General features: G+C 44.8%; 1 protein-coding gene across 13 annotated transcripts in view; it reads left to right on the top strand.

The window, feature by feature from the left end:
- The window catches only part of GIT2 (GIT ArfGAP 2), a 51,064-nt gene extending 33,094 nt beyond the window's left edge, over positions 1–17,970 (top strand). For 7 of the 13 annotated variants that reach the window (XM_059408666.1, XM_059408662.1, XM_059408665.1 and 4 more), the window contains 6 exons: positions 2,490–2,738; positions 4,389–4,478; positions 8,873–8,955; positions 9,555–9,743; positions 13,953–14,016; positions 14,731–17,970. In XM_059408666.1, the coding sequence (XP_059264649.1) occupies positions 2,490–2,738; positions 4,389–4,478; positions 8,873–8,955; positions 9,555–9,743; positions 13,953–14,016; positions 14,731–14,943 (888 nt within the window). In that variant the 3' untranslated portion in view covers positions 14,944–17,970. Of the gene's footprint in view, positions 1–1,170; positions 1,937–2,489; positions 2,739–4,388; positions 4,479–8,872; positions 8,956–9,554; positions 9,744–13,952; positions 14,017–14,730 lie in introns of those variants that run through there. The other 6 variants (XM_059408669.1, XM_059408664.1, XM_059408672.1 and 3 more) reach the window with 4 other exon arrangements.
- The last annotated feature ends 6,798 nt before the right edge of the window (positions 17,971–24,768 follow it).

Raw genomic sequence — 24,768 nt, 5'->3', positions numbered from 1 at the left:
GTGTGCAACTGTGAGCAGGGTAGACCAAGAGCCCTTCTGCTGTATCATACAGGGCTTGCACTTCTGTCTTTTCTGAAATATCTTTTGTTTAATGAATTACAGTTTGTCCCATTAATTGAACTAATAATTTTTGTTGAGGTGACTTTTTCTGAAACATGCTGACTTTGCCAGTGTAAATCAGTCTGCTAACCATCACTTTTTTTCTTTTTTTTTTTATAATGCTCCTTTAGTATTTGTAGAAATTGCCAGAGATAACCTCATATCTCTGAAAGCAAATGCCACATTTGCTTTAAGAAAAATTGCATTAAGAAATGCAAAGTGAAATTATTTGCCATTGCTCATGGATTATCTCCTCAATTCTTAGAAATGCTTTTGATTTCTGGAGCTATTGGATTACCTGTAACTTCTCGTTTCCTGTTACACTCCTTCCAAACAAACATGTATAGTCTGATTCTTACTAAGATAGCATCGATCAAGTTTATTCTAGGACATCTCTCTAAATACCGAGGACTAAAATTTTTTAAAATCAAGACAAGGAACTTGTGCTCTCAAACACATTCAAGTAAAATCCACCCTGGATATTTTAGAGGCATGACAAGTGTTAAGTTGAAGTTTCAAATTTCAAGGCATTCATTTTTGGATGACAAAGCATTACCTAAAAAACTCTTAAGAGAAGGTTTTTACATAGACAGGCACATGACCAGACACACTGGTCATTCATGGAGGGGCGTGTGCGGTTCTGCTCCTCACTTTCTGGACTGTGTCCATTTAGTGACATGGGCTCACTAATAAATAGTTTTACAGGCACCTTGTGCTTGTCTCTATCCTGGAATGTAGGAATTTTCAGTGGCTGCTTGTCACTTTGTAGCTGTTCTTTCATTAGGAAATGAGTCGCACATAGAAGTTATACCGTGTAAGCCTTTGTGGTATAGAAGCACTCTATCATTCCTTAGTGGATCATCCTTGGAAAAAACAGAAGTTAGGGTATTTCTGTGGCAGAGGCAGTATAAATCAGACTGTCCCCAAAATTTGGCGCTATTACTGTAAAGTATGTAGAATTTGCTTATTTTGCAAAGATGTGTTGGTTTTATTTCAAAGTTAGGTAAAAGTTTTTTATCTATATAGCTGACAAAGTAGCATGATTTGTATCTGATCTTTCATATTTAACAGTTGCTTGGAAAAGATGCTAATTAATGAAGAGGAGCAGCCACTATTGGTGTATAATTCACAGATCGGTGCTTTCTAAATAAAAATTGAAAGTAACTCCTAACACTGAATGGGTTTACTATTGAAAAAGTAATGATCTTCTGGTGCAAATACATTTGCTTGCAGACTTAAGCCTTGGCCCCGGTGGGGAATTTGGTCAGAGTTTACAGTCTCTGTCAAAGAGTAGACAGCTGAACTTACACCACACCCAGCTTATAAAATGTCTTAGAAGATGAAGGAGCACCAGAGGGGAAGGACACTGTGCAGACGGGACTCAGTTAATTGTGTTTCAAATACCAGACGCTAAGGAGTAACACGATTCCTTGCTGATCCCTTATCTCTAACTCATCAAACATCATGAAGCAGCCTGCATGTGAGGAATGGAAGGAGCAGTCAGAGTCTCCAAGTGACAGCCTCTAAGGGTGGTGCCAGGCAGATTAGAGTAATTAAAGCTGACACCGCCAAGGTCGCGTTTTTGGGTGACAAAGCCAAAGGAGAGAGGCCAAATATTCCGGCCCTGGCTGAAAGCTGATCAATCACCAGAGGGAAGCAAGCGTGCTACGTGGAGCATTCAGATGAAGATGTTAACGTAGTTTGATAGGCCTCCATTTTTCTTCGTGATATGTTAATATAGCAAACGTACCATGATTCGGTTCCCTCTCTTTTTAAAGAAGTTCTAAATTGTTTGGAATATCAAGAGTATTCTGTAATAAAAATTTGTTGATTATAATTTTTCTTGTTGGCTTTTTGGGAAGCAGTAGCCCATCTGATTTTTTGTAAGCTGAACTTCACTGTCTTTCTTGCTTTGCAAAGCAACTCCGGTTATCTTTGTGCTGCTTCCATGGTGTCTGCTGGCATTTTTGGCATTTGCAAATTGCTCAGGGCTCATTTGAAAAGCAGCTTACCTAAATCATCATGATCTCAAGCTCTTGCTTGAAACAGCCTTAGAAGAATCCAGAGTCTGGCTTGCCTGCAAACATTTCCTAGGCCCACCATGACCAGTTTTTAAGTGGTTAGACATTTTGTTTTTAAAAAGTCCAAACTATAACTTTTCTGCAATGAGAAATCAAGCCTGTTTAATTTGCTTGAGTGATAAAGTGAGTTGATTTGTGTCACTCATTCTAGGAGAGCGAGCTCTTGTTTGTAGTTGCCTGTAACTTTCAACCCAGCTAGCTGTTACTGTTCTTACTGTTTAAAGCTGGTAGTTGTATGCATTTACTTGGTGTTTGCTTTTTCTGCTTGCTATAGAAAAACACCGTCCCACTGCCAAACATTTCTTTCAGCTTCAAACACTCCAGAGTGAAAATTTGAACCTCAGGAAACAGGCCACAACCAATATTTATCAGGTGCAAACTGGTTCTGAGTACACAGACACTTCGAACCACTCTTCCTTAAAGCGACGTCCGTCTGCCCGGGGCAGTAGGCCCATGTCCATGTACGAGACGGGATCAGGTCAGAAACCATATCTCCCAATGGGAGAAGTGAACCACCCCGAAGAGAGCAGGACGAGACTCCAGCCTTTCCCTGCGCACGTAAGTAACACCACCGGCGCTTACGCTCTTCACTCTCTGTCCAGCCTGACTCCTGCATTCCCTCTTCTGAACCTGCAGATCCCTGTGTCTCTGCTTTGCCAAATTGGGCTAGGAGAGTTATCCTTGTGTTTGCTGTATTAACATGTCAACAGATGCTCATTATACTCCTGCAAGCAGACAGGGCCATTGGCTGAAAGTTTTATAGCAAGATTCAGGTTCTGGTTCCTGTTGAGCACTAAGACACCTCCCCCCACCCCCCGCCCCCGCCACTTTTCTCCTTCATATCCATATCTTTCCCAGCCAGCCAGTACTGGAACTTCTTTTGTAACAAACTTTCTTCCCCAATTCTGAAACCTAAAACAAATGGTAAAGGTCACCAGCAGAAGGAAGTGCCATCTTCTATGATGTAGACAGATAGGTGAAATGGAGCCCTTAGAACTCAGTGTGCCTTTTCTGCTCCCTCCCGGCGGGGCAGGTGGTGTGTGTGGCCTGGACGTTCAGGGTAGGTCTGGAAGCCTCTGCGCCTCCTCAGCCTCTCGGCATGTGGTCAGCCTGCCTGCTTAGCTTCTGCATCCCCTTCCTCCCCTTCATGGAGAAAATGTTGCTGTGTCATTTCATAAAAGGAAAATGTAAAACCTCTATACCAATTTTACAAGTATTGTATGCCAAAGATTGCATTCTGTAACAGGCTGCTAACCACCTTGTTCTACAGTGGAATAAGTATTGTGTTTTGAGGTTTTCAAATGTTACTTTTCTTTTGGATTAATTTGTTTTAAAAACCCATGTTTTGACAAAATGTTACAGCCCTTTAGAACTTGTTTTTTTCAGAGAGTAGTATTTATCTTTCATGAATGTGAAAGTTATTTCTTTAGTCAAATTTTATAGGAGTCTCCAAGAAGTTTTGAGTAAATGCAGAGTAAAGGATATGGTCTAGTAAATTAAGCCCTAGTTTAATTTTGTCAGGCTTAAGTGCAATAAAATTTCAGTGTTGTATTGTAGTTGGGCGGCGAGGGGTGGGTCTCTTCAGCTTTTTAAGTTGTTTCGGCTAAAGCATCCTAAGGCAATTGATTTGATATGTTTGGTGTAATGGAAATGCCATCAAACTAACTTAATCTTATTTTTGTATAACTGAAAACAAAAATTAGGAAAAGCAACTTTGTCAGTTTTCACAGTATCCTTTTTTATTTTAGAAACATTTAGAATGCAATGTTATTTTATTGCTAAAGTTCTGTATCTGTACTGAAGAATAGATTAATAACCTATATCAACTGAACCATTCATATAGTTTCTTATTTCAAGTATATCCTGATTAAAAAACAAATATTCATTTAAGGCCATCCATTAAAAAAAAACTGACAAAATGAACAAATTAGGCTAGATGTTATCTTTTCTCTTATGGAAAAGTAGCTTTGTAAATTCCAAGTAATTTCTGGGAGGCATCTCACTAAAGGAGTAAACATTTCTGGGGACCTGTCATCAGTTAGCATGGCAGTAAGCCTGCTTGTCACAGAAATTTCAGCATTGATCTCACACAGTGAGTTACTTTTTAGGATTCTTTTACTGGGAAGCCCTGGACTAAAGCCAGGGTAGGTGGTAGGGTTTTTTGTTTGTTTTGTATTTTCCCGAGTGTGTTTTTTTTTCCCCTTCCAGATCGGGAGGAGTGCGCTTGTGACCTCCTCTTCGTCTCTGCCTTCCTTCCCCTCCACACTTTCCTGGTCGAGGGACGAAAGCACCCGAAGGGTTAAGTACACTCTGACCGGTCTCCTCTCTGGAGGAGGGGCAGTGCCCCTCCGTGCTTTGTGCTTCTCCTGGCCCTCCACTAACTGCCCTTCTGTCCTGCATGAGGCAGTACTTCCCTCAGGTGTCTCACCACAGCGGCTCAAGGGCACACACATGCACACGCGCGCAGACACACACGCACATGCATGTCTGTAGGAGGCGGTCTCCCTTTTCTCTAACCCCGTGTTGCTCAATTTCACTTAATATTAACAAAGTTTGTAATTCGCCCTATAACATTTATTCAGAACATACTGTCTCTTTAAACAATCAGAAAATTAGCTGGCTGCTGGTTAAATATTGTAATAGGGTAATTGTGTCAAATTTGTCAAGAGTAACAGTTATCAGATCAACATTAGTATACTTGGGCTAACTGAAACACTAAGACATCATGCTTTATTATTTTTTTATTTCTTTGCCTGTTGACATTTTTTATGTCCATGCCATACCTGACATACCCAGGTTTTGCAGTCCCTGTGTCCTGCATCAGAATTGCAACATGGGGCAGCTTTGGAGGTGTAGACAGCTGTTAGTATGGTGATCATCACTTACTGAGTTGGTCAAGTCCAGCTTGTAAATCATACATCATTTGTGTATGTATGATGTATGATTTACATTCCCTATAACAGTATGTGATCCAGGTAATAAGCCCCTTTAAGAGTAGCCAGACAATCACATTTATTAAGCACCTCCTCTATACCCAACCTTTTGGTAAGTCGAAGTATCCTAGGGACTTGAATGACATTCCTGCTCCCAAAGGCATGGTCAGTTTAAAGAATCCTTTCCTGTGGCACCTGGCTGGCTCAGTCGGTTAAACATCCAACTCTCAATCTCAGGTCTTGATCTCAGGGTCATGAGTTCAAGCCCTGCACTGGGCTCCAAGCTGAATGGGGAGCTAATTAAAAAAAAAAAAAAAAAATCCTTTCCTACACAAAGAGTGCATGATGTCAAGCTGAAAAACAGTGGGAGAGTGTACAGGTTTTGAAGATGTGCATTCAGGTCATGGCACACTTTCTTTAACAGAAGGGTTAACTGGAGAGGAAGGAAGGTGGCTGTGGGTGAGGTAGTACTCTCCCAGACAGGGTGGGGTTTGCACTAGGCTTTTTTCCATTCCTTCCACATCAGTAGGAATGACAGAGAGTCTGTCTTCCCCACTACCAGTGCCATATGGCTCATTCAGGCCCTTTCAACACTTGGAGGTAATCTATTAAAAGGAATTCTTATTGTATTGGTCTTCTGAAGAGTTCAGAAATTAAATTGCAATGTTTTTATTGTAATTTTTCAGTTAACTGAGGGACAGTTAAATAGAAATGAAACAACTTATTTGAAATTTTATTAATAAGGGTCAAGTAAATCTCTTGCCCACTGTGAAATTTGTTTTAAAAAAATTTATCTTTGGTAGTTTTGAAAATCCGTACACAGCTGCTTGCTGAGACAGTTTTATACAAGATTAACAGTTACATCATTACATACAATTACTGATAATTTTTTTTTAAGATTTATTTATTTATTTATTTATTTATTTATTTATTTATTTGACAGAGAGAGAGAGAGAGATCACAAGCAGGCAGAGAGGCAGGCAGAGAGTGGGTTAGGAAGCAGGCTCCCTGCAGAGCAGAGAGCCCAATGCAGGGCTGGATCCCAGGACCCCAAGATCATGACCTGACCTGAAGGCAGAGGCTTAACCCACTGATCCACCCAGGCGCCCCTATACTGATAATCTTGATTGTTCCTGACAGCTTCATCATGAGTTTAAGCTATTATGGTATTCAGAGAAAACTGCACATCTATTCAGTAAACTAAACCAGCACCAGCTACAAGGTAACTTTTCTATTAACAGCTTTGAGAGAGCAGCACTTTAACTAATAGGTCTTAATCTTAGCTCTGCATGTTTACAATCGTTTTTATATAATTAAATGCTGACTAATTTGAAATCCTGTACCTTGCTTTTGTTGACAACGATGAAAGACTGTGAGTAGCTGATTTCCCAGATGGTTATTGCTATATGTTGTTTTCTGTGCTTGAGGAGCATTTCCTGAGTACTTGTTAGATATATGAGTTGTTAACTCTTCTAAAATGTTTGAATGAAACCTGGTACTTTAATCATTGCGGGGTAATGCATTTGTTTTGTAATTATCACATTTACACCAAGGAAAACAGAAAGATTGATTATAAAAATGTGAGATTTTCTGGGTTTAATTCTGTTTTCTAGATTTTTCCACTGGAGCAGCTCTGGATGAATTTTCTAGAATAATTATTTAAATGCAAGTTTTTTATGTTTCATTTTTGTATGTGCATGTGTGTGTGTACACACACAGACACACATCCACATATACACATGTGTATGTGTATATTAAAACTAAAGGAAATAAGCATTCCCTGTGAAAGGTAAGATGGGTATTTTTGTTTATTTTGGATCACCTCTAGAAGAGCCTGCTTTCCCTATTCCTGCACAGGGTACATGCCTAGCTTTGGTCTTCCAGCTACACTTCTAGGATCCAGTAACTGACTGATAGATTCATAAAGCCAGGTCAGAATAAGGCACCCGGTAAAACAGAACTGCTTACTGATAGGAGAGGAAAACTCAGGGATCTGGAAGGTTGTCGTAGATTTTATAGAGTAGCTTTACAGACTCTCCACATGGGTCCAAGCCAACACTTTAAATCATTTGCCAGATGAATTTGATTAGATAGAGCATGAACTCACATTGAATTTTAGGAACCTGGCAAGCATCTTATATTAGAGAACCAAATAGGAACACTCAAATATGGGAAAACCTCAGCATACAGTGGAAGGGCGCCTTTGCCCTGGGAGGGGAAAAGGAGGCCATGGGGAGAGTAAAGTGAAATGGGGCATGAATAAGTCTTTCCTCACCCTGGGGCTGGCAGCCTTTCCAGTCTGCATCGGGCCTTCAGAGGGTCAAGCAGCATTACCAGCAAGGAGCAGATAATTAGATTTCATATTGACTCTTAGACTGGCTTACTCTACGCTAGCCATTCTTTTGGATGAAGATACAAAGTCTCCATAGGTTTGAACAAGGGTCTTAATTTACAGCCATATCTTTAGCCACATTCATTGCAGCATCAATAAAATTCCTTAGTCACATGTTTCAATTAACTTGGATTAAATTCAAGGTGTAAAGGTGGAAATAGCTCGTATTTGTATTTTGCAAAGTAGTTGTTAGGTTTTGAATCAGATTCCACTGACTTCTGTTCTAGAGGATGAAATTCTCAAACATTGTGGATAAAATAAATACTGAGGGGAAATCATTTTTATTTATTTATTTTTAATTTATTTGACAGAGATCACAAGTAGGCAGAGAGACAGGCAGAGAGAGAGGAAGGAAAGCAGGCTCCCTGCTGAGCAGAGAGCCCGATGTGGGGCTCAATCCTAGGACCCTGGGATCATGACCTGAGCCAAAAGCAGAGGCTCTAACCCACTGAGCCACCCGTGCGCCCTGGGAAATCATTTTTATAACACTCCAGAACTAACTAATAGCCCCCTTCAAGGGAATGTAATGTGGTCCCCTCCAAATTTGGTCACCCTGGAAGACCTATGCTTCACTGTGCTGGCGTTTGCCCAAAACATTTTTAGGATTCCTCTACTGAATCTGTGTCTCATTTTTAAAACCCCACAATTGCATCAATTATTTGTACCCTAAGGGATAGATGTTTTGGGAAACATAAAAGTGGTTGGAAACCAAGTGTCATGCTGGATTAATCCATTTTGGTTCACAAAAAACATGCAACAGTAATACCAGTTTTCTTGTGTGGCTCATACCAACTGTCTCTAAGGGCAGTTCTTGGAGAGCCCTAAGGGCTCTGAGCAGTGACAATCCTCAGGGCCCCAGGCATGGAATACTGGAGTTAGTAGGAGACGGGACCTAGGTTCTTGGTGCTGATTTTTTGCTGATTCTGTGGCCTTGGTGTTGTCCCTTAGCTCTTTTGGCCCTTTGTTTTCTCATCTGGTATTAGACTAGATAATCTGCAGCCGGCTTCTAGCACCAAAGGTCTTGAGTATGTAAGTGCTACCCTGTGTTGCATTGTATTTTAGTTAAACTCCATACTCCTTAGAGAACTAAATATAGTTTGTTGCCTCACATGTCTGTGTTAGTTTATACCAGGGATCTGTTTATGGAGTTGCCACTGAGCTAAGAAGAAAATGGTGCCAAGAAGGAGAGAAATCATTTCTGGATCTACTATTCAGCTTCTACTAAATTTTCAATAAAGGGTTCATTCCTGTCCCAAGTGAGATCTGGGGCCTGAAGGCCACATAGCCTAATAGGTATTGATTCCTAGGCAAGGCTCCCAAATGTCTCATGCTTGAAACATAATGGGTGTTGCCTTTCTCTCTTGCAGGCATCCAGGCTGGAGAAGCAGAACAGCACGCCTGAAAGTGACTATGACAACACCCCGAATGACACGGACCCAGACGACACAGGGTACAGCTGCAGGAGAACTGCCCTGGGGTGGGCCCTTGAACCTGAGACCTAGCAGCCGTGCTCAGGAGACGCACTTTATCCCCCACGTGCCTGCTCTGTATTTTCAGACCCAAGAGGTCATAAAACATGGAAGCACAAGTTCATAGTTCAACCTCTTATCCTATTATTACCCCAGGGGCCTGGTTTTCTTTTACCAGCATATTATACACGTCTCTGAGGCTGTAATGTGCTTAAAATCAGTATTCTTAAGTCAACATGAGGTCACATTCTATGTTGTAGCCCAAGGGATGAGCTGGCTTAAGGATAGCTCTGTAACAGCACATCCTTGCTGTTCCACTTGTTTCCTCCCTTTCCCCATCTTGACCCTTTCTCTGAGACTCATAATTTCCAGCCCTGTGGTAGCATGAAGCAGCCGCCATGTGAGCTGTGGCTGCCTGTTGAGGAAGCAGCCTCACCGTGAGTCTCCAGCCCGACAGGATATAGGAAACCACATAAGCAGCCAGCTCATGCATTCAGCAGGTGCACATGCACTGGCTCCTAGAAGCAGAGAGGCAGCTGAGAAGCACCTGTCACATGTAGGCACTTTCTGATGGTCACAGGTCAGGCAGAAAGGGAAGGCAGAGGAGTATGGTGTGGCAAGGCGACGGCTCAGTACCAGATACAGCGGAACCCCACACAGCCCCAAGCCCCATCCTCCCCAGCACGGAAGACGTCATCCGGAAAACTGAACAGATCACCAAAAACATACAGGAGCTCTTGAGAGCAGCTCAAGAAAATAAACATGACAGGTAAGAGGGCTTGGAAATCCCACCTGGAAAAGTACACATGCTCTGAAAGAGATGCTGCTCCATTACCAACAAGGATGGGTTGGGTTTATTTCAGCATGCTGTTATTTTTAAAGTTCAGTTTGTGTAACAGGCTTAAGAACAATTTGTAAATTTCAGTGGGGTTTTTTTTGTTTTTACTTGGTATTTTCCATTTTCCATGTTCTTATGAAAAGTGCTTTGGAAACAGATGCCTCTAGAAATAGAATTGCAGCCTAGTTAGGGTTAGTCCTATTCCTGGTGCTGGATATCAAGAGGAAAGAAAGAAGCTTCCTTAGAGCTTGCCGTTGATTCTTCCAACCCCTGTGCTCCCTGTGGTCTCTCTAGCTAGAGCAGAGTTGTCTGATTTAAAAGGTATCCTGACACGAATTTGATTTCTTATGTCTCCTTTTTGTGCATGTATGTGTGTGCATGTGTGCAAGCATGTGTGAACATCTAGGAAACAAAGTGGTTTACAGATAAAAGTGAATCTAACTGACACCCAAATAATACAATGCTCCTGAAGTAAGAGGCATCTTACTCTGAGCAGAACCACATCCCGCAGTTTTGCTTTGTTTTGTTTTGTTTTGTTTTTTAAGAATTTATTTGTTTATATTTGTCAGAGCGAGAGAGCAGGAGTGGGGTGGGGGGAGAGGCAGGTAGAGGGAGAAGCAGGCTCCCCGCTGAGCAAGGATCGGATAAAGGGCTCCATCCGAGCACCGGGGGATCATGACCTGAGCCAAAGGCAGGCGCTTAACCGACTGAGCCCCCTGGGCGGCCCCTGCAGAGTTATTTCTTATGGTGAAGAAGGGACTGGTTCTTGTTGGAGCTCAACCTTTTGTTCACTGAGCACGAATTCTGAGAACTTGTGATGAGTCGTTCACTGTTCGGGGTGACGTCCTAGTTTCACATGGGCAGCCGTGTTGAGAGACATTCGTGAAACCCATGTAACATCCTCCCATTGAGTTTATGAAAGCAGCAGAGGTCAGGCACAAGCCCTCACCAATCTCACTGTCTTCTGTAGTCGGCAGAGTGTAAGTTGTTCAAGGAACACTGTGCTCCACCTCCTTGGCCTCCTTGTTCTCTCACTCCACATAAAGATGCACCAGCATCTTTTGTCTTCTCTGTGATCCCAGCACCGCCAGACTAGACTCCCCTTCTCTCCCCTTTCCCTTTTTCTACACCTCTGACTTCCCCCAGGGTCACTTCTTCCACTCAACAGGAGAGGAGTGGACAGTGTTTAGTGAAGGATGAGAGTTCGTCTTCTGGGTGGACTGCTGGAGGTTCCTCGGAGAAAAAACGGAAGGCTGTTGCTCAGCCTCCTTCCATGAGAATTACATGGCTTTTCATCCCCCTCTTCCCAGGCAAGCCTCCCTCTCACACACCCCCATGCCTCAGGAGCTCCCTGCGTAAACATATGTCACAGCGCACCGAAGGGCAGTCTTTAACTGACTCCCAATACCGAGATGGCCTCCCCACTCAAGACATTCCCACCAGTCGACAACAGGCTTCGCTTTTCATTTTACTCCAGTTCAGAAGTGCCACACTGTATTTCAAACCAAAAAATATATTTACATTGCATTGTTCTCTTCAGTAGTTGTCAGAAATATCTGCCCAGAAGCCATTTTTGGCCTCAGAGACCACAGTAAGGTACTGTTTGTTTGTTTGTTTGTTTTTAAGATGTACAAACCCATTCAAAAATCTCAGGATCTGATTTTTTTAAGAGCATGAGAGAATGATGCAGAGTTTAGTCATTAGTTCACTCTTCTAGTTTAAATCATAATTGATCTAGAGATTTAGTATTTTATGATTTATTCAATGTTCTAAGATCTCTGGTTACTGACATATACAAGACATCTACTTTATAATTTTGCCTTGTACTGATTAAACCCATGCCTTCTCCTCTTGTTCATCTATTGCTTATGCTCATCCCAAGTAGACCAGCAGCCTACAAAGACACCTTCAGGCTTCGCCCTGGTCCCTTGAGCCCGGCAAGCTGCCCACAGCTCCTGACCTGGCCTCAACCTGATCCTCCCCTGGGCCTCCACCCCCACTCCCTGCCTGCCTGTCTGTCTGTCTCTCATGCATGCACACATGCGTGCACAAAGACACAACTCAGGAGTACTACATATTGCACACAAAACCCTTTTTTTGAGGAAGGATAACACCTTGAAGTTGTGAACATGAACTCCCCTGAGTGAGGAGGAGAAGGACGACTTTCTCATTTATCTGCATGTGCTTTCTTTTGTGGCCCATTGAGGACTTCCTAAAATATTTCGTACTGAGAGAGTTTTGGGGAGGTTTCCATAAGAAAATTGTCTTCTGTGTAGCAGAGGGAAGACTGAATTATATCTCTGGGTCAAAAGGAAAACTCTAAGCAAAAATCTTTCAGGTATGAGTCTCTGTTAACGTGTTATTAATGGACATACTAGTTCAAGTAAGATTTATGGCTGAAACAGTGGTTGCCATAGACACAGCCTTTTTCCCTGAGTGTTTGTGTGTCCAGATGGGTTGTCACCCTTTCATTTATAAGGGAAATGACTCCCTCTGCCTTGGCTTTTTTGTTACTCTAGGAGTATGGTTCTAACTGCTCACAAAGGTAAAAGTCAGGATCGCTCATTTGAAGAATTTCAAGATAATATAAACCACTCTCTTGAAATGTAAAATGTAGCCAGTCTTAGTTTTGAGACTAGATTTCTCACAAAGATGAAATACAGAGGTTGCTTATTAGACAGTGTTTAAGCAGAAGCCAACTTTATGACTTAAAAAATGGGGAAAGAATTTTACTTGAGGACTTTAAGTGCTAAGCTGGTTGCTGAATGAGATTTCATTCCCTGTCTTGGAAAGGAAATTTTAAAACAGCCCCATGGGCGCTTGTGGAAGGCCATACCTGCATATTCACACCATATTTCTTAACATGCTGCAAACAGGCTGCTAGTGAGCTTTTCTCATATCCCATTCCCCACGCCCCCGCCCCAAGTTCTGGGTCAGTTGTTCTGAAACCAGAGCCCTGGCCAGTGGTAGCATGCTGGCTAAGAGCTGCTGCTCTGTCTATCTTCAGCGTGTCTTTGTCTCTGGACCTCGTAACACATGCTGTGGGTGGGAGCCTAATATTTTGAAGGTGCGGGAAACCAGCCCCATATGCTGCACATCCCAGTGCCAAGAATAAGAAGCCGAGTGAAGCCCAAGTCTCCATCCCTGCAGTTCTCCTCATCTAAGAAGTTAGAGTCACCAGTCATGAATGAAAAGTGGCCTGCTCTAAAGAAAGGTGTGAATGTGTTGTGTCTCTGATAGCAGAAGAGGCCTGTGGCATGTGGTAAGGGGCCGGGGCTCAGGTGCTGGACAATTGGGTTTGTGCTCGGCTCTCCTCTCACCGACTGTGGGACCTTGGACACATTCTCTGCTTCTCCAGGCCTCAGTTTCTCCTCTTTTGAAAAATGGGAACAGAGCTGGCATTCTCTCAGTGCTCCCAAACCCTCAGCTCTCAGCTCTCATCCATCTCATGGCCCTTAGGATGCCAGTGCCCGGAGGAAAGAATGAGGACAGGCGGAGTCCATGCACTTTGTCTTCTTAGAGCTTGTTAAGCAGGCAGAGAAAGTGCTGGCTGTACTCCTAGCCCGTTATTACAAGCAAAGTCATGGCAGCTTCATGAGAAAGTGGGTGAGTGATCCAAAAAAAGAGCGGACCTCAGTGTTTCCTCTTTACCCAAAGTAAAGCTTTTGATTCCCCAACAGTTGAGATGTGTCCATCAGTTTTAACCAAAGTGTGGATGTTGAGGTGTAAGCGCCACTCTGAATTTTAAGGACTTTTTTCAGTCCTTTATTTTTAAGTTCTGTGACCTTGGTGTGGAAATCCTCTCTCTCTCAAGAACTGAGAAAGGTGAAGCATACGAGAATCTAATGACCCCCCCAGAAGTGGTGGGACTGCAGTCACAGACTGGCTGGCTGGCTATGGCTTCTCCGGCTAGTTCTGTGTGTTGCCTACATTCCATACCTGGAGACTGTAGCAGATTGATTGAACTTTCAGGAAAGGATGGGGACCCTGCTCCTATTGACATGGCATCCACTGGCAGTGGCCCCAACCCCTTCTCTGGGGGAATATAAATGGAGTACATTCTGGCCCATGAGTTCTCTCCATCTCTGCAGTACTTCGTGCTTCTGCTGTCTTTGAATAACCTCTTCAATGTTCTTGCAGCTATATCCCCTGTTCGGAGAGGATACACGTGGCCGTTACTGAAATGGCAGCATTATTCCCCAAAGTAAGTTGCTTCCGTACTTGGTTCAGACCCTTTTAAATGAACTGAAAGAAATTTCTTCAGGATCCTTGATACTGTATTAACCTTTATTTAGCACAAGTTTTTAAATATGCAAACAGTCATAGGGACCTGGAAATCATTTTGTCCTACATGCATACCAGTGGGCTTTTTTTGTTTTGTTTTGTAAAGATTTATTTATTTATTTGAGAGAGAGAGTGCACATATGCATATGCGTGAGAGTCGGGAAGGAGGGGCAGAGGGAGAGAATCTCAGTCCCCACTGAGTGAGGAGCCTGACTCGGGGCTCGATCCCAGGACCCGTCAGATCATGACCTGAGCTGAAACCAAAAGCCAGACGCTTAACCAACTGAGCTACCTGGGCACCCCTATGAATATTGGTTTTAATAAGGCAAGAATGTGTGAGCCCAGTGCTGAAAGGCAAAGCAGAAATAGATTAAAATTGTATCTGGAATATCTCACCCGAGCGGGTTACTGTTTTTGAAAAACCAGCTCAGACTAAAACAGCACTGTGTACACTTTGACATTTGAGTTGGAGCACTTGGGCGTCTGAGCATGTCCTGAGCACCCCCACTGAGAAAGGGCACGATGAAACTGCATGCCCCATGGAACAGCTTGAGCTGTCCTCACAGGAATGCTTGTCCCTGTGCTTGGATATCCACCATGCAGCTCACACAGGCGACTGTGTTCTTCCGTTCAGAAACCCAAGTCTGACACGGTGAGGACTTCCCTGCGCTTGCTGACATCCAGTGCCTACCGACTCCAGTCCGAGTGCAAGAAGACCCTCCCTGGGGAGCCCGGCCCGCCCACGGACATCCAGCTGGTCACGCAGCAGGTCATCCAGTGCGCCTACGACATCGCCAAGGCTGCCAAGCAGCTGGTCACCATCACCACCAAAGAGAACAACAACTGAACAGCTCAGTGCCCGGCCCTTGCATTTTCTTGGCTTTTTAAGGTCCACTTTCAAATTGAGACGTGGAATTCTGCCAGTTTTTACAGAAACAAACATTTAATGAAAGTTTAGAACTTTTTTTAAAAAACTCAGTATTATTTTTGCATGTTTTCTAACAAATTTTCAACTATTAATTTAACCCACTTGCCTTATTTTGTGCCTGTTTGCCAGTTTCCTTGCTGATGTTCTGTCGTGCTGTCAGTGACTGTTGTTGAGTTGATGGTCATAGTCCTCCCAAGTGCATAGTTTCATTGTTTCAGGTTTGTTAGACCTTTTCCATCCCTTTGAAAACTGCCTGTTTAGGGTTAATATTATAAATGAGATTTTTAGTGAAACATTTTCTGGGGAGAGTTGGATTAAAAAAAAAAAAAAAAACCCCACCTCATCTATTCCCAAGCAAGCATTGTGCAATAAGTGAATTTTCCAGCCCTAGTGCAAGAATCTCTAAGTTTAGAAGGGGGGTCTACAAACACGGATGTAGAGAAAGGACTTTGCTCCTCTCTAAAAGTAGTGTGACAGTCTCTCTTGGAAGGAAACAATGAACTGCTTCATTGCTTTTAACTGTTTTATCTTGTTAGATGTTCTTTTATTTGATGTTTCTGTCTGGATCATCCGTCTCTTACTGTCATCCTGAGATCCCCGTGGGGCCATGTGAGCACTCATCCCCCATGTCCCATGTCATTTTCTCATTTGGCTTTGTCCAGGTAGGAGTGCGGCCATGTTATCACACACGGCTCAGTGCTCTGCCTTCCCACAGGAAACCAGATGTGTCATTACAAACATGTGGCAAACATGCCGTGTCCCACAAGCCATGACTAATTCTGTGCCACCCCATTCAGCTACCACTGCCATAAACTGTGGGAAGAGAAATGACCTACTCCCTGACATGGTAATGTATCTCTCTCCCAGAACTCAGTTCCTCTAACCACTTAAAGTTTCCTCCCACGGCCTGTTTGGCACATCTCATCACCTTTAAGGACTTCTTATAAGGTAAGGTTTATACAATCTGATTTTGTTTCTCCTCCATTACCTCACTGGTACTTAAAAATTAGACCTCCTCTTTCATAAATTCCTCAGAGAGAGTGCTCTAGCTGACTGCCAGCTATCCTGAAGCTACAAAAGTACAGGTTTAGGTTCTAGAACATACTGACGTTGGTTTTTTAAACTGCTAAGACTACCTTTCTTGCTCTGAATGGTAAAGCATGTCCCTGTCCCTGATTCTTGTGGTGTTTTTGTAGACGGGAGGGGCCAGGCAGCATTGATGGAGATGAATGGAGTGGGCAGGTACAGAGCAGGGCCGCAGGACCAGTGGGGGAGCAATGGCACACCCAGGAGGGACAGCAGCTCTCCAGCTCCACTTGGGCCACCTTATGGAAAAGTGGGGCCAGGGTTGACAGAGCTTTGATTTTTTTAAGAATAACCAGAAATATGAATAGTTTTTTGCCATTTCTCTATTTATAAATGTTGGCAACGAAACATTCTCACAGCACACAGCGGGGGTGAGCTGTAGTCTCTAGGCAGCCAGCTCACAGATTCTGCCGAGGGGTCCTGTCTGCTGCAGTGGGGAGGCCACGCTTGGTTTACTTCCGAGCCTTATGTGTCCCCTGGCCGCCCCTACCCTGTATCAAGTTGCTGTTAGTCCTCATCTTACCCATACAGTCTGTCCCATAGTGCTTCATTCATACACATGAAGAAGTCAGAGTAATCACAGTTGCCTCAGTGTGTGCTAAATAAGCCTGTCTTGTCACAGAACTGTTTGACCCACAAATATCTTCATAGCTTGACCGAATGCTGTTGTGAAGGAAGCACCATGATGGTGTTGGTTTACTAAGTCCTGGGGTGTGGATGCTTTTGCTGGATTTCGCTGCACTGAGTAGCCTGGGGAAAGGTCCACATCTCCAAAAGACTCATCCACTTGTCTGCACAATCCTAAGTGCCATGTTCCTGTCGGATGCTGAGGGGACATCTACCTTAAATTAAGTTCCAGCACCATCTGACAACATTGTCTGCGTGCTGCACGTACTTCGCTGTCCCTCTTCCCCTCTCTGACAAACACCTGGCTTGGGAAGGGCCATCTTGAGTCGGTGCCTCAGCCTCCCAGGGAGGACAGACTTCTAAATAATGAGTCGTCTGGGGTCGGGGGCGCGATGCAGCGGCATCTTTACTGCAACACTCAACAGGTGATGAAAGACCTTGTCTCTGTGCCCCTAGAGAAGGTCAACAAGTGCAGGGACCAGAGAGCATTTCCAATCGCAAGAGCACCATAGACGTTTGCTCTGGGAACCCAGTGCCAGGACTCCAGAGAGTAGTTCTGGGTGGAGTGAGATGCCTCCTTTACTACCCTGCACATTTCCTCAGCCTCTTCTGCGACACAGTCCCGCTGGCAAATCGCACCTTGCCTGGACGGCCATTCACCACCTTTTGCACATGTGCTCCATGCCTTGCACTAATGCCTGCGTTCTCTAAAGTCCTTTTTTTACTCTTCGTTCTCAAATCGCCCCCCACCCCCGGGCCACAAGCTGATAGGATGGAAGTGCACTTTATGAAACGGACACTTGCCGACCAAGACAGCTCCGCCCTGAAGTCCTCCTCTGCCTCGGAACGCAAATAGTTCTTATTTGCCAAAGAACAAATACAGCGTTTCGCACAATTGGAACCACAGACACACACCTCTGGAGTGACTGAAGCTGCAGAACCAAGAGTGAGACGAGCATGTGTCTATCCACAGCGGCTGTGAGCTCTCCAATCCTAGAATGTTCTCTCCCTGTCCCCTGTGAAAGGCACCCTTGTTTTTATGAAAGAAAATGCTGCATAGGAAAAACGAAATGCCTTTCATTTAAATGTGTTCTATCCATGTGACCCATTATTCTGTACCTTTCATGTTTATTGTACATTCTATTCCTGTAATTATTGTACAACCCTGTAAGCGTTGTAAGATCGTTCTGAAATTTGTGCCTGCTAGTTATGCAATAAACAGGCTCTGCAGTATCTTTGTGGTAATGCTGTGTTTCCTGGCTGTTAGGTGATGTTTCCAGATTCTCCGCCAAAGTTTCAAGAAAGTTCTTCTGTAAGGTCATCTTTAATGAGACCGAGGTGAATATGTCTGCACCCTGGTGGCTCTTGTCAATTTACAGGAGTGAAGACCTTTTTCCCCCTCCTGCTTATTAGCAAGTAGCTCTCTTAAAAGAAACTACACATCACTGCGCTCTGTTGTCCACTCCGTTGATCTTACCATCATGTGTTCATTTTTGAACTTTTATTTTTCAAGTTCAGCGACAGCCAGCCAGGCACAGTGCTTCCACCTCCTCTACCAGGTGAGGGGTCTGTAGGTTACTTTGGTCTCTTAAGGCCACCAGTCTTCTAACTCTCAGAGCAAGGCCCATGGCAAAGGTTCCCACAGGGATGGTGGGGTATATCTGGGTTCATGGGGGCCACCCTCAGTCCCCAACAGTTCTCCTCTAGAGCGGTGATTTGGGGCTCTTCTCTCAAACAGAAGGAGCAGGGCATGGCCATCGCACATGCCTTTCCAAGCAACAAAGGCTGGGGGAGATGCAGTATACTATGGGAGCCAGCTTGTCTGAGGCCCCATACACATCAGCTCACAACCGGAGGTTCCTCCTAGGCTGGGGTTCTCATGGGCACCCACATCACATCCCCAGCATGGCTCGCTGGAACACAGTCAGGATCCCGGAGTCCCTGGCCCGCAGTATACTATAGGCCACTGCACCCTACCATGTACCTCCTGGCCATCTGCTTTTCATAATTACAACTGGCTTGTATTAGCTGTTGACTGTGCTAGGTGCTGTGCTGGGGTCCGGATGGGTATTGACTCCTGTAATCCTCACCATGTCCCTGTGCAGCAGGCAGGAATGAGGACGGTTACTCCCCAAGCAGTTATGCTGAGGAGGGGCCTGTGAGTTGTCAGTAGTCCAGTTCGTCTTTCTCTTAAATGACCCAGTTGGGGGGCACCTGGGTGGCTCAGTGGGTTAAAACCTCTGTCTTCGGCTCAGGTCATGATCCCGGGGTCCTGGGATTGAGCCCCACATCAGGCTCTCTGCTCAGCGGAGAGCCTGCTTCCCCCTCTCTCTGCCTGACTGTCTGCCTACTTGTGACCTCTGTCAAATAAATCAATAAAATCTTAAAACACACACACACATACACACACACACACACACAAAACGACCCAGTTGGTTTTTCCTGCCCCTCCAGGACTCCAGGACTGCAGAGCCTCGTGGCCTCACTGGAGGTGAAACCAGGGGGGTGCCACGTTTCCCCAGGGTCCATTTCAGGCATCAGAGGGGTGCCCATGCATGACATGAGACTATGGGGATAAACGCGGCACAGTCAGCTTGTGACTCTTAAGATGGGGCCCCCCAAGCAGGGCTGTCTCACCCTTGAGCCCTTGGGGGCTGGGACCCCACCAGCGTTTGCCAAATGACCCCTAGAAGGACAGTCCGCTGGCTCTCAAGGACCACGAGCAGTTCTTTCTCACCCATGGGGCTGTGCAGGGGCAGCACCTCACCTCCATCTTCCCTCCTGCCCAGGCTCTTGCCACACAGCTTCCTGACTACACACCTTCCCAGACCCAAGAGATGGGAACATCTCTGCCCCATTTCCCCCAAATGCAGCTTATCTCCAAGGACCCGCCTCTCCTCCAAAATCGCTCTTCTTACCCCTTCCAGCCCCTCCCGTCTTTTGGGACTTCTCTTTCCCTTCTCTTCCCTCTCAAGCACCCCATTCCCCACTCTTGTAACAGGGACCCCTGTGTCCTGCCCTCCCCACAGCCAGCTCTGCACCCATCCCCCTCGGAACTCCACCCCTAGCCATGGCCTTTCGCTGGGGCTGAGTCCTGCAAGCCCCATATGGCTCATGGGCCTGGAACAATTTACAAACAGGAAAGATTTGAAGTCTAACTTGAACCCCCACTCTGATCCTGGATCTAAGGTTGGCCTGAGTCTCCCCTTGCTCCACACTTAACTATGGGCTTCCCTCTTCCAGCCCTCCTCTTCCCAGGCCCTGGCCCTTTCCACACTTCCCCACTGCACCCCAGCTATTCCTTTCTGAATGAGGGCTGAGTGAATGCCAGCACATACTGTGCGCAGCCACCGTGCTCTATACCATTTCATAAAGTAGGGACTGAAACTACCCCTGTTTTGCAGATGAAGACACTGAGGCTCAGACCTCAAAGCACAGTTGGTGGTAGGGCAGGAAGTTAGAGGACAGGGCCTGTGTTCTTCATCACGGGGCTCTGCTGGCACAGTGGACCATCAAGGAAGGTGGCTGGAGGGATGGGCAGGTGACAGAGCTTCTGGAAGCAGAGGAGGATGAAGGCCAGCTGTGACTTTGGCAGAGGTAAGGTGGGAGGGAGACATGCAGCAGGCTTGGTGGCCCTGCAGTCCTACCATTCCTCCTGCCTGGGAGTGGCGGAGCAGGAAGGTCCATGCCCATGTCTGTGTGGTCCCCTGCCCACCCCAGGCAGGCTTAGAGGAACAGGATCCACGTGACAACATGTGTGTTTCGTCTTTCCCCTCCTTACTTTTGCCACAAATATTTCCAGCCTTTTCAGTCTGTTTGAAATTGAAACTCTCGGTAACTGCTGCTCAAGTAATAAGACTGATCTGTGAGTGGAGGATGTTGCCCATTTCACCAGTTTCCGTGATTCAGGGACCTCACAGATTCCGTGGTGACACACACCCTGTCAGCCCTACTGGGAGGAGCAGCCCTGGACCTGTCGCTAGAAGCAGGAGGGCTCCAGGGCCCAGCACAGCGTGGACACCGGGAGTTCACCCATTCCCAGAGTAGGGAGAGAGAGCTCCCCACGGAGGCTAGAAGCCAGAATCTGACCTGCTTCTGCCAATTAAATCAAGATGAAATCCTACCCAAGTCCAGACACAGGGACCAGGGTGTGCAGGCAGGTTGTTTCCTAGGGGCAGGGAGGCCTCCTCTTGGCAGGAAAACAGGTCCATTTGGGCTCTGCGCTTTTTATTATTTACCTTTAGCACATCCACATCACCCTTCTCCACATTTCACAGATGAACAGGGCCAAGAGAGGGGCCCCCTGGCCTCGACATAGTGGAGGTAGAGCATCAGAGAACCCAAGCGCTTGGGCCACACCCTCTGCCCTTCACTCCAGCACTTCTGTTTGCCACCACCTCCCACGGGAGCTCTAAATTCAGAAATACGTCTGCCGCATCCACGTAGAATTCTAAAGTGACCGCCTGGGTAGCTGCAACCCAGGTAAGAGAGAGAACACTGCCTTTCCCCCCAGGAGCCCCCATGGGCCCCTCCTTCCCCTGGACTTCAGTGCTCACTGCTCCTAGCTTTTGGTTCCATGCCCTGTGTGTGTTCCCAGACCTAAGTAAGAGCTGTGTTTTGTCTGGTTTTGAACATGTAAATGAACCCTAATGGTGTATTCTCTTCTTTCCCTCAATCTTGTGAGTCAGCTAGGTCAATGTGCATGCCTCTACTAAGATTTCCCATGTTGTGTAGCATTCATGCATTGTATACACATGATTTATTTATCTAGTATTTTAGTGATGGACGTTTCAGTTATTTCTAGTTCTTGGCTCTTAAAAAACTCTGAAAGGTTTTCTTTTGGTACATGTAGGACTATACTTCTGTGGGAGATATATATGGACCTGGATTGTAGAGAACGTACATCTCCAAATGTGTAATGCTGTTTTTATCCCTTTTTCCAAAGTGTTGTACCAGCAGAATGTGAGACTTCCCATTGTTCTGCATCTTCAGGAACACTGATATAAAAGCTGTGTCAATTTTGTCAATCCAGAGGCACCCGGCTGGCTCAGTTGGTAGAGCATGCAACTCTTAATCTCAGGGTTGTGAGTTCAAGCCCCACATTGAGTGTAGAGATGACTTCAAAATAAATCTTTAAAAAAAATTTTGTCAATCCACAGGGTTTATGGTAGCATCTCAGTTTCGTTATGCATTCTTGGACAATATTGCTGTGTGCTTTTCCGGGTTTATTAGCCATTTAGATTTCCTCTTTCGTGAAATGCCTGTTTGAGTGTTTACCCATTTTTCAATTAGGTTCTATTTTTCATTATTCTTCATAGGAGTTTTAAAAATGTTTTGAACATTAGCGTTACAAACATCCTTTACTTTGTTTACTGTGTTACAAACATCCTTTAACATTTCTGTGGCACATCTTTTCCTTCTTAGGTGTCTTTTGAAATAAGGTGTTTGGAATTTTTTTTTTCTTTAAGATTTATTTATTTTTAGAGAGAGCCTGTGAGTAAAGGAGGAGGGGCTAAGGGGGAGAGAGAGGAAAAGAGGAAAAAATCCCAAGCAGAGTCTGCACTGAGTAGAGCCTGACTTGGGGTTCAATCTCATGATCTAGGAGATCACAACCTGAGCCAGAACTAAGAGTTGGATGCTCAACTGACTGAACCACCTAGGCACCCCTGAAATAAGCATTTTATTAAATGTAGTCAAATTTATCAATCTTTTCCTTATGGTTTGTGTTCCTTGTGTCTTAAGAAACCTCCCCTCCACTAGACCATTATGTTTTATTTTGAAATAATCATAGATTCACAGAACAGTTGCAAAAATTGTAGTGGTCCCCTGTGCCCTTTGCTCAGTTTCCCCCAATGATAGCTTCTAACAAACTGCAGTACAGTATCAAGATCAGGATGTGGGTATCGGCACAATCACAGACCTTGTTCAGATGTCCTGACTTTATATGCGTGTGTGCGTGTGTGTATGTGTGTGTGTGTGTGGGTGTGTGGTTCTATGCCGTCATATCCACATGTCAGTTCCTGTTGCCTTCACACCACAGTGAAGACAGACCTTCTGTATCACCAAAGGCATCTCCTTCACGCTGCTCCTTGAGAGTCAAACCCTGTGCCCTGGCAACTGTGAATCTATTCAGCTCTGCAACTCCGTCCTTTCAAGAATGTTATACAAATGCAATCACAGGACATGACCTTTCAACACTGCCTTTTTCCATAATACCCCTCCAAGTTGTTCAGAGACCAGGGGCCTCAATAGAGGCCCCAGAGGCCATCGTAGGACTGTGCCTTCACCAGAAACCTCCCACATCCATATTTGGAAAAGAGTCCTTAATTTTCCCTGCCAGCCGGTAGGAAGTATCTCTTTAAGGAAAAGAGGCACGGTTGTTTAGTTTTGTCAGTTAGTTTTGTTAATTATCTCTAGAATTTGCCTTTTTCGGTTTTTTAAAAAACATTTCCTCCCTCGTTTCAAAGGTTATATTCTCTGTGTAAAATACAGAAAAGCACCCAAAATGAAAAATAGTCATCATCCCAACTTTTAGAAATACCACGAAGAGAGTGTTTTGCTTCCTTAAAGAGGGAATTACATAAATGCTGCTTTTGAATAACGTTTTTTTAATTAAAAAAATTTTAAAGTAATTTCTAGCCCAACATGGAGTTCAAACTGATGACCCCAAGATCAGCTCTACCAACTGAGCCAGCCAGATGCCCCTCTTTGGGACAACTTTTCAGTTTTACACAGCATGAACATTTAAAAAAAAAAGGCATTCCATTTCCTTTTTTTTTTTTAGATTTATTTGACAGAGATCATAAATAGGCAGAGAGAAGGGTTGGAGCCCGATGCGGGGCTTGATCCCAGGACCCCGGGATCATGACCTGAGCTGAAGGCAGAGGTTTTAACCCACTGAGCCACCCAGGTGCCCCAAAATTTCATTTCCTTTTAATGCACTGCATAACATCCCAAATTCAAACAGTCTCCTAGTGTTGGACATCCAGGTTATCAGTTTCTGCTATTATAAATAATGCTGTAAGAAACATCTTTATCCCAATTCTATTGTTCTTTTCTGGGCCAGGAGGCAGCATGGCACATTCAGAGAGGGCCCCTGGAAGGCCTTCTCTGGGAGGCCACGAAAGCATGTGACTCTTGGTCTAAAGATGCAGAGGGACACTGTTGAAGAAGGTGGGAGATTTTCATTTTAGGTGTGTGTTTGTAGAAGATCTCTGACTGCAGGATGGAGAAGGAAGTGAGGTAGATGGGTGACTTCAGACAGAACTCAGTGGTAGCCATGAAAGTTAGGGGCAGAGGGAGCAAAGCAAATGGACTTGGAGGTTGCTGGAGCTCAAAGTAGCAGGACTCAGTGCCCCTAGGCTTATGGCTTCTGCAGCTGGCAGGAGGGATAGGGATGCCACTCACTTATCTGAGAACACTGGAGAAGAGCCAGTGTTTTTACTGTTGTTTTGTTTAATGATAGGAGTTTAGTAGGAGAGATCATTTGCTAGTCTTGTGCTGAGTTGGAGGTGCCTTTGAGATACATATCGAAGTAGAGATACAAAAGGGGTGGTAGATATAGGAGTCTAGACTAGAGATACAGATCTAGGATGTTTTAATGGGTAGACAGTGCTGGAAGCCATATGCCTGGCTCACATCATGTAGGAAGGGCCTATGTGGTGAAGAGAAGCCTGGGCCCAAAGGCTGTCACTCCTTGGGTTACAACTGGCAAAGGCCAGAGTGACAGCAAAAGTGCCCAAAGAGAACCCTCTTACATTGTTGGTGGGAATGAAAGTTGGTGCAACCACTCTGGAAAACAGCATGGAGGTTCCTCAAAAAGTTGAAAACAGAGCTGGGTATTGACCCAGCCATCGCATTACTGGGTATTTACCCTAAAGATACAAATGTAGTGATCCAAAGGGACACGTGCACCCAAATATTTATAGCAGTGATGTCCACAATAGCCAAACTATGGAAAGAACCTAGATGTCCATCAACAGATGAATGGATAAAGAAGATGTGGTATATATATATATATATATATATATA

The sequence above is a fragment of the Mustela nigripes genome, chromosome 8, assembly GCF_022355385.1.
Source record: "Mustela nigripes isolate SB6536 chromosome 8, MUSNIG.SB6536, whole genome shotgun sequence".
Lineage (NCBI taxonomy): Eukaryota > Metazoa > Chordata > Mammalia > Carnivora > Mustelidae > Mustela > Mustela nigripes.
Note: the sequence above shows the minus strand (reverse complement) of the source record. Positions and strands in the feature narration are given on the sequence as shown.